Here is a 15,299-nt window from a genome sequence, read left to right as displayed (position 1 = left end):
CATATATTATGTTGGGTGTCCATATTAGAGATAATCACCATGTTTAGAATGAAACCATCATATTTAAAAACATGATATTAATCATATCATATAATAAAATAATTTGTTGTTACTAATGTAAATCTATATTAAATTTTCTATATGAATTCTATATTAAATTTAAGAATCTTTACTTTTTAAAATGATTTTGTTTATGATTTTCAGTTTTGTTTAAGATAATTAAAGCAACAGTTTTTAAATAACGAAAGAATATGTAATATGGTATTTGGGGTAAAAAGCGCCCCTGCTGTTGGGGCTAAAGGCGCACAGTAATTAATGATAATTTATCATAATAAATTTATGATAATTAATAAATGGCTGACTTTTTCATTTGTTGACATGGTTAGATTCAGATGGTAAATATCATATATTATGTTGGTGTCCATCTTAGATAATCACCATGTTTGGAATGAAACCATCATATTTAAAAACATGATATTAATCATATCATATAATAAAATAATTTGTTGTTACTAATGTAAATCTATATTAAATTTTCTATATGAATTCTATATTAAATTTAAGAATCTTTACTTTTTAAAATGATTTTGTTTCTGTATTTTAAAATGTTTTATATTAACATATTTTAAAGACAGTATATTTATTGAACAAAAATGAATTCTTTTATTTATCAAAATAAGCAGAAAATAGTACAAACTTTGCTAAAGTGATTGTTTTGAACAAGAATTAACGTCAATTAACATTATTAAACAAAAAAAGTATTTGTATCAATACTGTGTGCCTTTTACCCCATGCTGGTGAGCCTTTTACCCCGTGTGTGGGGTAAAAGGCCCCCCTTGCCACCTCATAAATTTATACGATTTTTAAACAAAATAAACGACTTGTATGATTTATTTTCACGCAAAATCTGTTGCTCCATAAATGTTCAATACAAAGGTATATATTTTTTCTGCAATCATACACTTTGGGCTCAGTGAAAAGCACATTTTTTCTTAGGGTGTGCCTTTAGCCCCGTTGTACCCTATATATATATATGTATATATATGTGAGTCCTCACAAAAAAGGGAAAACTGTTTAGTGAATTCCTTTAAAAAAGCACAGTAATTTTGTGCACTTCCTACTACGATCTAGTGCGTAATAGTAATGTACACAAATAGTTGCACTTGCACGTTTTTAATTCTCACCACTGGAAAAGCACTACATCTGCACTTCTTTGGGATGAACAAATCTTTATTGCTGCTGGTGTGTGCTGCAACATCAATGATAGTTTTGATAGCTTTGCATATCTGCTAGTTCTCTTTGCCCAAGGTTACTTGATTTCCGCATTTGTGCTTTGCGCGATCTTCACCTGTGCCTTCTTTCAGAGAGGAAGTGCTAAAAAAAAAGAGGATAGAAAAGCTCCGCCCCCTTAACACCCAGATAACGCCCACTTGCCCCACCCAATTCTAACCACCTCACTCTCGTTTCTGTTCTGACTCATAGTATGTACCCCCTCTATCGGGAGGACGCGGTCAGGTTACTGCGCTCCACTAGGATGGCCCGTGCATACTCAGACGGGGCTTACAATAGCATGGACAGGTAGTAAACCACAGCGGTTCCCTCTCGATTTCACGATGCTCCATATTTAGTGCTGTGGGTAGTAGTTTGGACTAGAAGAGCTAGTGAGTGGCGCCTCTCAAATTATTTTACATCTACAGTATGTAGGGCTGCACGATACCTGGTTAAATGGTTAATCATGAATTTGCATAAATATAGCCATGAAATACTGTCATTTCATCAGAATCATTGCACTTTCATTTAAGCACAAATCAAGAGAATTTCAACTTGCATGCTTTGCTCACGGTTTTTGGTCTCTGCAAACAGCACAAGTGACCGTGTGAAAGAAAGCAGAGTTTTATTTGAGCAGAAAATCCCAATAGAGATCGCTAAACTCCAGCTTACGTGTTTGCTGGTGTTTCCAGCTCATCAGCGCTTTTTCTGTAATGTAGAGAGAGCACATGCGCATGGTTGCCAGGTTGGGCAGATTAAGTAAACCACTGGGATGAAAATGTATGGATTTAAGAAAAAAGCTCTGATTGGCGGATTTAAACACTTGAAATCTGGCAACCATTGCAATGAAAGCTTGTGGAATCTTGTTACCATGCAAGATGCTGAATTAAAATGAATTGTTTTCAGGTTAAATAACCACCGATGATTATCCTAGGGCAGGGGTAGGCAAGTTCGGTCCTAGAGAGCCGCAGTCCTGCAGAGTTCAGCTCCAACCCTGAAAACAAAACTTACCTGCCTATAGCCTTAGTAATCCTGAAGACATTGATTAGCTTGTTCAGGTGTGTTTGATTAGGGTTGGAGCTGAACTCTGCAGGACTGCGGCTCTCTAGGACCGAACTTGCCTACCCCTGTCCTAGGGGGATAGTTTGCCCCAAAATTAAGATTTTGTCATTTACTCACCCTCACTTTGTTACAAACCTGTAAAAATGTATTTCTTCTGTGGAACATAAAAGAGCATATTTTGAAGAATGTGTGTATTCAAACAGTTGATGGTAGCCATTGACCTTTATATATTTTTTTCTCTAATATGGAAGTCAATGGCTACCAGCAACTTTTTGGTTTCTAGCGTTCTTCAGAATACAGTATAATATAAAATAAAAGAAACTCATACATGTTTGGAACAGCTTGAGGGTGAGTAAATGATGACAGAAGTGTAATTTTTTGGGTGAACTATCCCTTTAAATCAAGAGAGGTGGAAATCGTGATCATGATTAAAATGCAATTCATCGTGCAGCCCTACGTTTATGTCACCAGATTTACAAAGTGTAGATTAGAATCCATTTTAGGAAACTTTCCAATGGGTGTAAAAGAAGAAGATATCATCAAATATCATTTTCTTAGAGAAATGTGGTAAAGGTTTGAAAAACGCTTTGGCTGTACCGTCATTCTTCCACCCATTGAGAAAGCTTTGTGCAGAAGTCGTTTCGGCTCCTCTCTGGAGCATAACGTACATGATAGGGTTCAGATTGCAACTTTGCCAACTACGCCACTAAGTACGCCAGCAATATTTCCCAAAGGAAATGTGTGCAATGTGTCCTTAACAGCTCCCACTCCATCCTTCCCGCCGTGGCGTAATGAATTGTATCCTCAGCGCTACTCTCTGGAAGGCTGGAGCTGTTTTGATGACTGAGCACTCGCTAGCGTCACTCTATGACAGAACTGCCAGTCAAAAAACTGCAAGCTACAGTGGATGTTGACCATGCTTATATATAAATGTATTATTTAGAAATGTGGAATTTCATCTATTCAGGATATATCTGTAGGCTCAGTGGAGACGCAGATATTGTCGATCTAGCCAGCTTTGGTTACAGAGGCCCTGAGGTGCAATAGATTCACATATAATTTTTGTACCATTTTCATGTGATATTGATAATGGGTGTGGTCACATAGCAACATTTTGCAGGCAAAAAGGTCCATTGTCAAAAGTGTGGTGATGTATGAAGCACAGCTCAAGATATTTTTACTTACAACCAAATAATCCATTAGTAATCAGATTAATGCTTCAGTCGGATTGTAAAGCCTTCATGTAAACAGTCAATCCAAATAAAATTTCAATTTAGATTAGAAGGGCCGGTGTAGACTTGAAATGATCTGATTGAAGTTTTATGTCTTATGCAATGAATGTCGTTTTATGAACTGATCAGTGGAGGAGACTGATTATTTTCTAAATATTTGCTAAGAAATAGGTCACAGTATGTGCCATGAAGTTTTGTTCAGAATACGTGTCATGCATATGTTAATGAATATGAAAAGTGGATTGTAAAGTTTAGAGTTCATATAATCAGAACTACAAAATCTGAAATATGATTGGGTTCATTCTGATTACTGAAAATTAGTGCATGTAAACATACCTACAGAAGCCACTTTCAAACCAAGAGTGTTTACGTGACCAGCTTCAACACTTTGTGTAGACCATCTGTGTGGGGAAATCTCTCCCCCTCATACAAACATTCCTATAGAAATAGCTTGATTCCTTCAGTGAAAATTTGCCTTCCTGCAGTAAATGTGACTGCACCTTAATATACTTGTGTTGCACTTCCATGATGTAACCATGAACATATCATCTAAAGCAGTTTACATTTCATTCAAAGTTATCTGTATATTGTTTTGGTTCATGCATTCTCTGGGAATCGATCCCATGACCTTGGCATTGCTAGCACCGTGCTTTTGTTTGAACTACAGGTATGCTATAAATCAGTGGCGTTTGCTAAATCAACCATCACTGTTAGTATTGCTCATAGTAAGTACAACATTTTGACACATACAATAAGTTATCCAATGCATTTATTTGCTAAAGACATGATTGGTTCCTCAAATCATGTGGCTTGTTGACGAGGTATATAATTGCCAGGGAGAAACATCAATAAAACACATAAAAATCCCATAGTCTATATTAATACACCTAAGGGTGAGCTCTTTTGACTTTAACCAGTAGGTATCCTCCTAGAAATGCAAAAACAACATGCTAAAAAGCCATACTGAACCCCCTTAGCATCTTTCTTGCAATCACTCACAACAACCCTGCACTGTGGCATTGAGATTTGCATGGGCAGTCTTTTATTTCTTGAAAATCGTAGATTTACTGAGAGATTTCCTGTAGCTCCAACAGCAGAGCATGGCACTAGCAACACCAAGGTCATGGGTTTGATTCCAAGGGAATGCATGAACCAATAAAATGTATACATTGAATACAATGCAAGTCACTTTGGATAAAAGTGTCTACCAAATGCATAAATGGGTAACACTTTAGTTTAGGGACCAGTTTTTACTATTAACTAGTTGCTTATTAGCATGCATATAACTAGCATATTGGCTGTTTATTAGTAGCTATAAATCACATATTAATGCCTTATGTTTTGTGCACACCAAAAGCGAATCAAATTATTTGCGCGAGTAGATTACATATAAAGTCAATGCAAAGACGTGAATAGATGCGAATTTGCGCCGGGTGACATGAATGACGCAAATTGGGATATTCGCCTCAATCACGTCTTCCTTGCACTCGAGCGGAAAATTTGCATCACGCAAGCCAATCAGAGAAAGCTTGTTGACATCCGGTTTTTATCAGAAAACAGTTTTTATTGTTTTTATGTTTTTATTCGCGTGAGTAACATGAAAAACATCCCACAAGTAATCTAGAGCGAGTAACGCGATGCAAATATTCGCTTCGCTTTTGGTGTGCACACACCAGTATTCTGCATGACCATATTTTAGATCCTTTAATCCAACCGCATACATACACTTAATAACTATCTTACTAACTATTAATAAGCAGTAATTAGGAGTATATTGAGGCAAAAGTCAAAGTTAATAGTTAGGTAATAGTGAGATTTGGTCCCCAAACAAAAGTGTGACCCGTAAATGTCCCGTTATCTTAATGTCCAATTATCTTGGAAAAATAGCAAGTGATATATCAAACCATATCATGAGAATGAATGAATGAGGAAATGTGAATCCACAGCACCTTAGGGCTGCGCTGGACTTCATTTTTGGCAGGTCGAATTATGTTTGGCACATAGGATCTGATTGTGTGTTATTTTGTGTTCAGGAGGATGAGGAGAGATAGACAAATGTCTGCCTACAGTGACTCGTATGAATCTCCTGAGAGGTAAAATCCGGATACTTTAGTTGAGACATGCATTCTGTTCATGCATCCATAATAGGACTGCTTTATACTAGTTACAGACTTAACCCTCACCCCTTGCCCTGATTCAGCTGTTGCTCGTTCTAATCATACTTTCCTTTCTTCATTCCAATCTATCAATCCTCATCCTCCATTTAAAGATATTACAATGGGCCCAATCATGTATCTACTCCATGGCCCAATCATGTCACGAATGGAAACGGTGGAGACTACAGGTAAGACTTCTGAAGAGATAAACGTCCACATCACAAACATCACAAACCCTCAGTCTTTCTTTTCTCATCTGTTATCAACTGCCTGGAACAGATGCCACATTTATGTTCCCACTGAGGCTTTGTCTAGTAATGGATGGCAGTAATGGATCCGAGGCTCCAGTTTATTTTATTTATTTACTTTACTGACCTGTTTATACCTTTTTAAGCAAATACATGCTTAATATCATGTACTAAGTGTGGCACTAACACACTGAGGTGGTTTTTTCAGTAGGACGTGCCCCAGGATAGAAATTGAGCCTTCTACAGATGCAGAAAGGTATAATTACAAGAAATGCAGTAGTTTCAGTGCAGACTCAAGTTGGATTTAGATGCTGTAGTTTTCCTGTGACCTTTACATTTTTACAGAAGTGTTTAATGTTCTCGATATTCTTGAAAATGGCGTCTTATATAATAGAAGATTTCATAAACGTCACTAGCACTCACAGCAGCATAGCTGAAACATTTTAGAATCTTAGTACGGTAGCTAGCTTTTAGAATGTAATTATATTTCGTTTTAGTTAGTAACTTTGAACTAGTAACTGAATCTCACTTCGAACAGTACACTATACTGTATTTTATCAGTATACCCTTGTGAAAAAGTACTTATTACAAAAAATTGTACTTTACAAAAAATACTTAAGTGTGAACTGAATGCATTGTTTTCAGACACTTAATTGCATGTTAATTGCAATTAAATGAAAACATATTATAGTTTAAATGTATATTAAATGCAATTAGTTGAGCTTCAGAGTGCTTTTTACCTATTCAAGTAGGACTTAAGTACCTCTTTATATGTAATTTCATAATTACTTCTGACTTTGAAATATGGTTAAAGTATAACTACTAAAATTTAATGTCACTATTAAAACTTGTATGTATTTTATTTAAATATATTTGTAATTAGATAGAGGTGCAATTTTTTACATTTAAAACATGAGAAAAGATTATTAAAACAATTATTTTAAATATATTTTAAAGTAAAACTTCTAATTTGACATTATTACAAAGTGCACTTTTTAAAAGTCTACTTAAGTGTGTTAAGAATCATTGTCACGAACAGTGTTGGGGTAAGGTGAGTTACTAATCAGATTACTTTTTTCGACTAGTTAGTAACACATAAAGTTACCTTTACAAATAAGTAACGTAAGTTGTTTTTATGGAGTAACGCAATATTGTAATGCATTACTTTTAAATGTAACTTTCCCCAGCACTGGTCATGAATGTGTCTCTATTTAAGTACACTTAAGTGGCCTTTCATTTAATTAATATTATATTATCTGCAAGTAGTTTTTAGAAGTATACCTTTAAGACTTGAGGTACACAACAAGTGCACATGCAATACTTTTTCACAAGGGTAAATTGTATAATAAGGCTGTTTAGCAACTACTGACAGTTATAAGAGCTTCTAAATGAGCATTTTATGTTCTTCTCTTACGCACATCCATAGAGAGGACAATATCCCAGAGTTCCCAGCTAACCATGAACACTATGAGGAAGATCTGAGGTAATACAGCAGAATTTGTGCAAGCACTCCCATAGATAGAGTATATAGGAGTAGAGTAGACTGTAGTCACGGGGCTTATAGTTGTGTTGGTATGAAATGTGTTGACTTGTTTTCTTTGCAGCAGCTTCCAGAAGCTTCTGTTTGTTTGTTTCATGTCAATTTGTTGGTTTACACTTATTTTTGGTTGTTTCCGTTTGGTAAATCTCCCTTCCCTGAGCAGCCAATGCTGAAACTCAAATCCACTTTTGTTTGGTGTGCTAATTATTAGCAAAGCCACGACATTTCACAGCTGAGACATCCTGTGATCCCATGATGCACTGGGGCTCGGCTGAGCGTGGCTTTTTGACTAACATTCTGCAGGTATAGCCGCAGCATGGTGGACAGACATGAGCATTACAGGTCCAGGTCAGCTGACCAGCGGCCCATGATGGAGCGACCAGTCTACACGCGCTCCCGCTCGTCCGAGCGGCCCGACTCCGGCTACATGAGATCCATGCCGTCCTTACCGTCAGGGAGATCCGCCCCTCCCTCTCCTGCCTTAACGAGGTGACCCGACCCATCACAACAAGCACTAAAGCGCTAAACGAACCCATGCCTTCTGCTTCCTGTCACCTGGAATGCCCCTCTCTCCACTTCCTCTTATTTTAACCCTGTGTAACGATGCTGTTTATGATTTTACCTTCATTTGTAGAGTAGAGAGTAGTGATGATGGTTACTACTAACGTCTTTTCATTTGGATTATAGACACACCTGTTATATCCTCTTGAGATATAATGGTGTGTACCTGGCATCGTACAGTTTTGTTTTGACTTATTTTTGTGTGTGTGTGTGTTACTAACATTCTTTATTTGTTGTTTAACAGTTTACGCTTTGAGTTATGGGCTGTTATGCGTGCCGTGTGCTCATGCATTCAGGCCTTTTCACTTTCCTTGCAGCTTTAGCCGCCACAAGCACCTCTCCTGATGCTGATTCCATCACACCTTTTGAGACGCCATAACACCTTTTGACTTACGGTTTGCCCCGCACGTCATAAGTCACTAGGAAATGACATGAATGTGTCAGATTTGCGCATGAACTGTCACTGATGCGGTAGCTTTTGGATGTGCCACAGTTGATTTAGAGACGTGAGCCACATGTACGGAAAGCTGATGTGACACTGAGCTCAAAAGGTGCTTTAAAGATCATTGTGTTTACTGTGGAGTTGATGTGCATTTTACACGGATGTATTTGTATGTTTACGTGGCTAAAATGCACATGACCGTGACATATTTATTAAATGCATGCTCTTTTATGGTTAGATATTTTTTTCTGACAAAATAATGCTGTCAAGAACATGCTAGGTCATATTTTACTACAAAAAAAACAAAAAAACTTTATATTACTGTAATTCAGTTTGCGTTCCCTCGAGGAACTAGGGTTACATACGTAACCTGAGATGTTTTACACTAGTAAAACATTACAATTTATGTACAGTGCCATTCACAGGTTTGGGATCAGTAAGATTTTTTATGTTTTTTAAAGACGTTTCTTATGCACATCAAGGCTGCATTTATTTGATCGAAAATACAAAAAACTGTAATTTTGTGAAATATTATTGCAATTTAAAATAACCGTTTTCTATTTTAATATACTTTAAAACATAATTTATTCCTGTGAAGCAAAGCTGAATTTTCAGCATCATTACTCCAGTCTTCAGTGTCACATGATCCTTCAAGAAATCATTCTAATATCTTGATTTATAATCAATGTTGGAAACACTTGTGCTGCTTAATATTTTTGGGACCTGTGATACATTTTTTTCTGGATTCTTTAATAAATAAAATGTTAAAAAGAACAGTGTTTATTCAAAATAGAAATGTTTTGTTACAATATACATTAAACTACTATTCAAAAGTTTGGGGTCAGTGAAGTTTTTTTATTTTTCTTTCGTTCTTTTTTAAAGAAATTAATACTTTTATTCAGCAAGGATGTGTTAAATGGATAAAAAGTGATAGTAAAGACTTGGGTTGTTAGAAAAGATTTCTATTTTGAATAAATGCTGTTCTTTTTTAACTTTTTATTAATCAAAGATTTAAAGAAAAAGTGTGGCGGGTTCCAAAAAAATATGAAGCATCACAACAGTTTCAACACTGATAATAAATCAGTATATTAGAATGATTTCTGAAGGATCATGTTACTCCGAAGTCACAGAAATCAATTATATTTTAAAGTAAATTAAAATAGGAAATCAATATTAGAAATTGCAATAATATTTCACAATATCACTGTTTTTACTGTATTTTTGATCAAATAAATACAGCCTTAAGAGACTAAAAAAACATTAAAAACCTTACAGATCACAAACGTTTGAACGGCAGTGTATATATAGGCTAAAATAGGCTTTGCTGATGATATGAAAAAAATTCTAATTTATCTCTTGATATTGGAGTGAAATATGACTTGAGATTCACCTACAGTCTTATCTGGGTTGCTGTACAGCTTATGTTGATGTACCTCTACAGGACATATTTTACCAAATGTTTTTACTTCCCCCAAAAGTTTCTTACTAACCACAGAAAAAAAACTGTGCCAAATATTGACTTGCTTTGTTTAATAGTACAAAGTATGTGTCCCTTTTTATAGCATTTGAGTGGAATGTGTTTTCTGACACTATTGTCTCATTAAATGATGCCACTCCCAATATAACCATAGTTAGTAGGTTTGTTTGTGTTAGTGTCCTCTCACCAGCGTGTTCTGCATTAGTCTAACAGTGTTTTGGCCAGGTTTATGACTCGACCACCAACACTTCTTTAGATAAAATGCTATATGTTCATTCCTGACACGCCATCTGTCCCGCAGGGCAAACATCCGCACTGGATCGGTCCAAACAAGTCCCACCAGCACGCCAGTATCGAGTCGGAGAGGTCGGCAGCTACCGCAAGTCCCACCGAAGGGCTCTGTGGACAGAAGTGAGTAGATCAACTAGGCTTCTACCAAATTGCAAGGTTTGTGGCGCTTGAGTGGAAAACTTGTATAATTGGACAGGTTTAGAGTCACAAGATGCGTTTATGTGGACGATAAGAGTAACCTTTCCATTGGGTAACTGACAGAAGTCCAACAAACAAGGAAAGCAAACAACTACTATTGCACAATAGTTATCACAAAAAAATGGCTTATGCATAAACAACCAGTCAAGTAAAGAATATTGTGTAACAATAGAATAATAGAATTCTCCTTTGCATAACACAGCATGGATTGTTTTTTTCCCCAGAAGATGGCGAGGGCATTACCGAGCCTTATGAAGGTCTGTAAGCACTAGCTTCTGTGTGTTTAGCCTCGTCTCCGTCTTCTTTATTACAGCTCTATCATCTCCTCTGTTTGATTCAACCTGTGAGCTTTACCTGTCGTTGGTCTAGCTTCCACCGTTCATTTAGTGGAGTGAACAGATGTTTTAATTTGTGCTTCAGCCATGTTAGCGCAATCAGCAGTGCTGTACGTGTATCATTATAGATGTATGCTGTGTAGTCTATGTACTTCGTCTATGTCTGGATTAATGTCCAAATCTGCTACAGTGGATATCAAAAGTACCCAAGGCTGTTTTTGCCATGAAATAAAATAGGTAATTTTTAACTTTATCTTACGATTCTGACTTTATTTTTTTTTTGCCATTGTGATTTTTATGTCTCACAATTAGTACTGTTTTCTTGGAAAATCAGAATTGCAAGATTTTCACTCAAAATTGCAAAACACGGATTTGGAATTGTGAGAAATGAAGTCAGAATTGTGTTCCAAACTTTCAATTCTGGGAGATAAGTCCAAATTGCAAGATAACTAGAAATTCTGAGATAAAAGTCTGAATTGCGATATGTTAACTCAATATTATGAGATATAAATTGATAAATCATTGCAATTACCTTTTTTGTATCTTTATTCTATAGCATAAACAGGCTTCCATATAAATCAGTGTGCCCTTATTGAAATTTGTTGGGGTAAAAGCAATTTATGTCAGACTTTTAATGTTAGTAGCATCTTCTGGCAGCATTTAAGTTGCAGAATAGCCAGGCTAAGTTCTGGTATGTTTATAGCAGCGGCTCTGCAACCTAATCATTGGCATAAGAGCAATGTTGAGAGACGAATATATATTTATATTGTGTTTTAGAAATGGCAGTCTACTTCTAGCAGTGATTCTCTCAGTCACAGAGTGATAGTCACGGTTTATTAGTGACCTAGTGATGTTTTGGTTTGTTTTCTCTTTTGATTGGCACAACTCATCAACCAATGAAGCAGGAACAGGGGCGGTACCTCAGCCTCCTGCTCCGCCCCCTGTTCTGTACCAGCTTCCACAGACTCTGGCTGGTAACTTATATTTAGGACACATAGGACGCTTATCGTCAGTCAAATGCAAATATGATCTTGATATTCTGCCATTTACATCAAAGTTTGTTGATAGACTATGTATAGTACATTTCAGTGGGTCTCTACACTTTTATATTATTGAATTATTCAGTTTGCAAAATTATATTTGCATTTGAGGTTACTGTAGCATACAGTAGTTAGTATGTTTAGTGACCAAGTGGAGTAAATTAGCATAGAACATTATTTTAGCTTTTCTTTTCACATTTTTGTTCTTCTCATCTCCATGTCTGATGGCATACTTCTGTTTGTCTTTCCTTCTCTCATTTCTGTCTGAATGTTGAAGCGGTGGGAGGGGCTTCACAACCCCTGGCCCCACCCCCTCCACCTCCACAAGGCACACAAGCAATGGCTGGTAATACATAGCAAAGATAGCCATTTGATCAAATAATAAGAATAAACAAATAATAATAAAAAAAAAACTTTAGAAGAAATTAAAAAAATAACAATACAGTGGCACAAACTGCCTTGTGTGTGTGTGTGTGTGTGTGTGTGTGTGTGTCATCTTATATTTATCGGTGTTGTGCCAAAATAAAAAATGCTGATTGAAAATTAGACTTTGTTTGAAATAACGGTATTCTATAAAATATGATATTTTTCCTGCCACTTGTTAAGTTACTATATAACCTGTTATATGCAAGTCTATATACTACTGTTCAAAATTTGTGGTTATTAAGGTTTTTTTTTCAGCAAGGTTGCATTAAATTAATCAAATGTAACAGTAAAAACTTTTAAATTTCTACAAAAGATTTATATGCAATAATTAGAAATGTATCTGTATTTTTTATCAAATAAATTGCAGCCTTGGTGATAATAAGAGACTTATTTCAAAACCATTAAAATATATATAATAAAGTCCCAAACTTTTGAACAACAGTTTACATATTACACAAGCTCAGAGTTGGAAAAAAAAAAATTTCTCCAAATAATAAAGCTAATAAAAATATTCTGGGAAATTGCATTATTATAAATTATGAAAATAGTAAATATTATATCACAAGAAAATATGATAAACTATAATAAAACTATAATAAATAAGTTAAAGTGTATAATTTCATATGGACACTGCTTTTTTCTCATGTCAAAGTTTCGGTTAACAATATCTGTTATAGTAGCCTGTAACTATTTTAAGGCTTATGATCTTTTTTTTTTTTTCTCTCTCGATGCATCAATACATTTTATAAATATTAATCCATGTGATCCTCTCGTTAATTTTCTTTTTGTCTTTTTGTCCACAACTCTGTCTCTGCCAATCCTGTTGTCTTCATTGTCATCATCAAAGCTCATATGGGGATGGAGTCTCCTGTCCCGGGCCCTGCTGCCACCCATGGCCCCGTACCGCCTCCTACACATGCTCCTCCCCCTCCTGCACACGCCCATCCACCTTCTTCAGTTGCCACTCCCCCACCCACACATGCCCCTCCCTCTCCAGTGCATGCTCCTCCCCCTCCAGCTCCTGCTCCCGCCCCTCCTCCTCCTCCTGCTGCTCCATCATCATCCTCACCGCTCGTCTCGCAGGCTTCTGTGCCAGGTGTGTCAATGCAGATGAGCTGAACACCAGCACACTGCCTATGTTTGGAATGGAATACTAGTGTACTACTTAATGTATACCACACAGTATACACTTAGGGCCTTATAAATACTAGTGTACTGCTTAATGCGTACTGCACAGTATACACTTAGGGCCTTACAAATACTATTGTACTGCTTAATGCGTACTGCACAGTACTGTACAGTATACACGTAGGGCCTTATAAATACTAGTATACGGCTTAATGCGTACTGCACAGTATACACTTAGGGCCTTACAAATACTAGTGTACTGCTTAATGCGTATTGCACAGTACTGTACAGTATACACTTAGGGCCTTACAAATACTAGTGTACTGCTTAATGCGTATTGCACAGTACTGTACAGTATACACTTAGGGCCTTACAAATACTAGTGTACTGCTTAATGCGTATTGCACAGTACTGTACAGTATACACTTAGGGCCTTACAAATACTAGTGTACTGCTTAATGCGTATTGCACAGTACTGTACAGTATACACTTAGGGCCTTACAAATACTAGTGTACTGCTTAATGCGTATTGCACAGTACTGTACAGTATACACTTAGGGCCTTACAAATACTAGTGTACTGCTTAATGCGTATTGCACAGTACTGTACAGTATACACTTAGGGCCTTACAAATACTAGTGTACTGCTTAATGCGTATTGCACAGTACTGTACAGTATACACTTAGGGCCTTACAAATACTAGTGTACTGCTTAATGCGTATTGCACAGTACTGTACAGTATACACTTAGGGCCTTACAAATACTAGTGTACTGCTTAATGCGTATTGCACAGTACTGTACAGTATACACTTAGGGCCTTACAAATACTAGTGTACTGCTTAATGCGTATTGCACAGTACTGTACAGTATACACGTAGGGCCTTACAAATACTAGTGTACTGCTTAATATGTACACACTTAGGGTCTTATAAATACTAGCGTACTGCTCAATGCATACTACATGGTATACACTTAGGGCCTTACAAATACTAGTGTACTGCTTAATGCGTACTGCACTGTATACACTTAGGGCCTTATAAATACTAGTGTACTGCTTAATGCATACTATACATTATGCACTTAGAGCGTTACAAATACAAGTGTACTGCTTAATGCGTACTGCACTGTATACACTTAGGGCCTTACAAATATTAGTGTACTGCTTAATGCGTACTGCACTGTATACACTTAGGGCCTTATAAATACTAGTGTACTGCTTAATGCATACTACACGTTATGCACTTAGGGCCTTACAAATACTAATGTACTGCTTAATGCATACTGCACTGTATACACTTAGGGCCTTACAAATACTAGTGTACTGCTTAATGCGTACTGCACTGTATTCACTTAGGGCCTTACAAATACTAGTCTACTGCTTAATGCGTACTGCACTGTATACACGTAGGGCCTTACAAATACTAGTGTACTGCTTAATGCATACTACACGGTATACACTTAGGGCCTTACAAATACTAGTGTACTGCTTAATGCGTACTGCACTGTATACACTTAGGTTCTTATAAATACTAGTGTACTGCATACTGCACAGTATACACTTATTTTTTCTTAATTATTTTAATGGTTTACTTAAATATGAATAATCAAGAAGTGTTAATCAGTTGAATTCATAAAACTTTTAAAATATATTTAAAGCTGCAGTCCGTAATTTTTCTGTGTTCAAAATGTACTAAATTTATATAATAAGCGAGTACATCATGAATCCATTTTCCAAACCGTGTTTTTGGTTTGTCCTGAATCACTACAGTACACCTATAAGTAGTTTTTATATTCGGATTTATATTTTATATTTCAGACTGGTTCTGGTGGAACCGCTGCGGAGTAGCCCGGTACCTGCGTGATTCTTCATAGACATAAACAGAGAGAAGTAGCT

General features: G+C 36.4%; 1 protein-coding gene across 1 annotated transcript in view; it reads left to right on the top strand.

Moving 5' to 3' along the window:
- Positions 1 to 15,299, top strand: part of LOC107714466 (regulating synaptic membrane exocytosis protein 2-like) — a 70,972-nt gene that overhangs the window by 20,071 nt on the left and 35,602 nt on the right. Inside the window, exons 10-19 of the mRNA XM_016520305.1 lie at positions 1,483 to 1,578; positions 5,597 to 5,656; positions 5,833 to 5,907; positions 7,394 to 7,450; positions 7,811 to 7,996; positions 10,289 to 10,398; positions 10,701 to 10,733; positions 11,714 to 11,785; positions 12,129 to 12,197; positions 13,125 to 13,373. Of these exons, the coding sequence (XP_016375791.1) occupies positions 1,483 to 1,578; positions 5,597 to 5,656; positions 5,833 to 5,907; positions 7,394 to 7,450; positions 7,811 to 7,996; positions 10,289 to 10,398; positions 10,701 to 10,733; positions 11,714 to 11,785; positions 12,129 to 12,197; positions 13,125 to 13,373 (1,007 nt within the window). The remainder of the gene's footprint in view (positions 1 to 1,482; positions 1,579 to 5,596; positions 5,657 to 5,832; positions 5,908 to 7,393; positions 7,451 to 7,810; positions 7,997 to 10,288; positions 10,399 to 10,700; positions 10,734 to 11,713; positions 11,786 to 12,128; positions 12,198 to 13,124; positions 13,374 to 15,299) is intronic.

This window comes from Sinocyclocheilus rhinocerous, unplaced genomic scaffold, assembly GCF_001515625.1.
Source record: "Sinocyclocheilus rhinocerous isolate Xijiao unplaced genomic scaffold, SAMN03320098_v1.1 scaffold2404, whole genome shotgun sequence".
Classification (NCBI taxonomy): domain Eukaryota; kingdom Metazoa; phylum Chordata; class Actinopteri; order Cypriniformes; family Cyprinidae; genus Sinocyclocheilus; species Sinocyclocheilus rhinocerous.
This window is presented reverse-complemented; position numbering and strand designations above follow the sequence as displayed.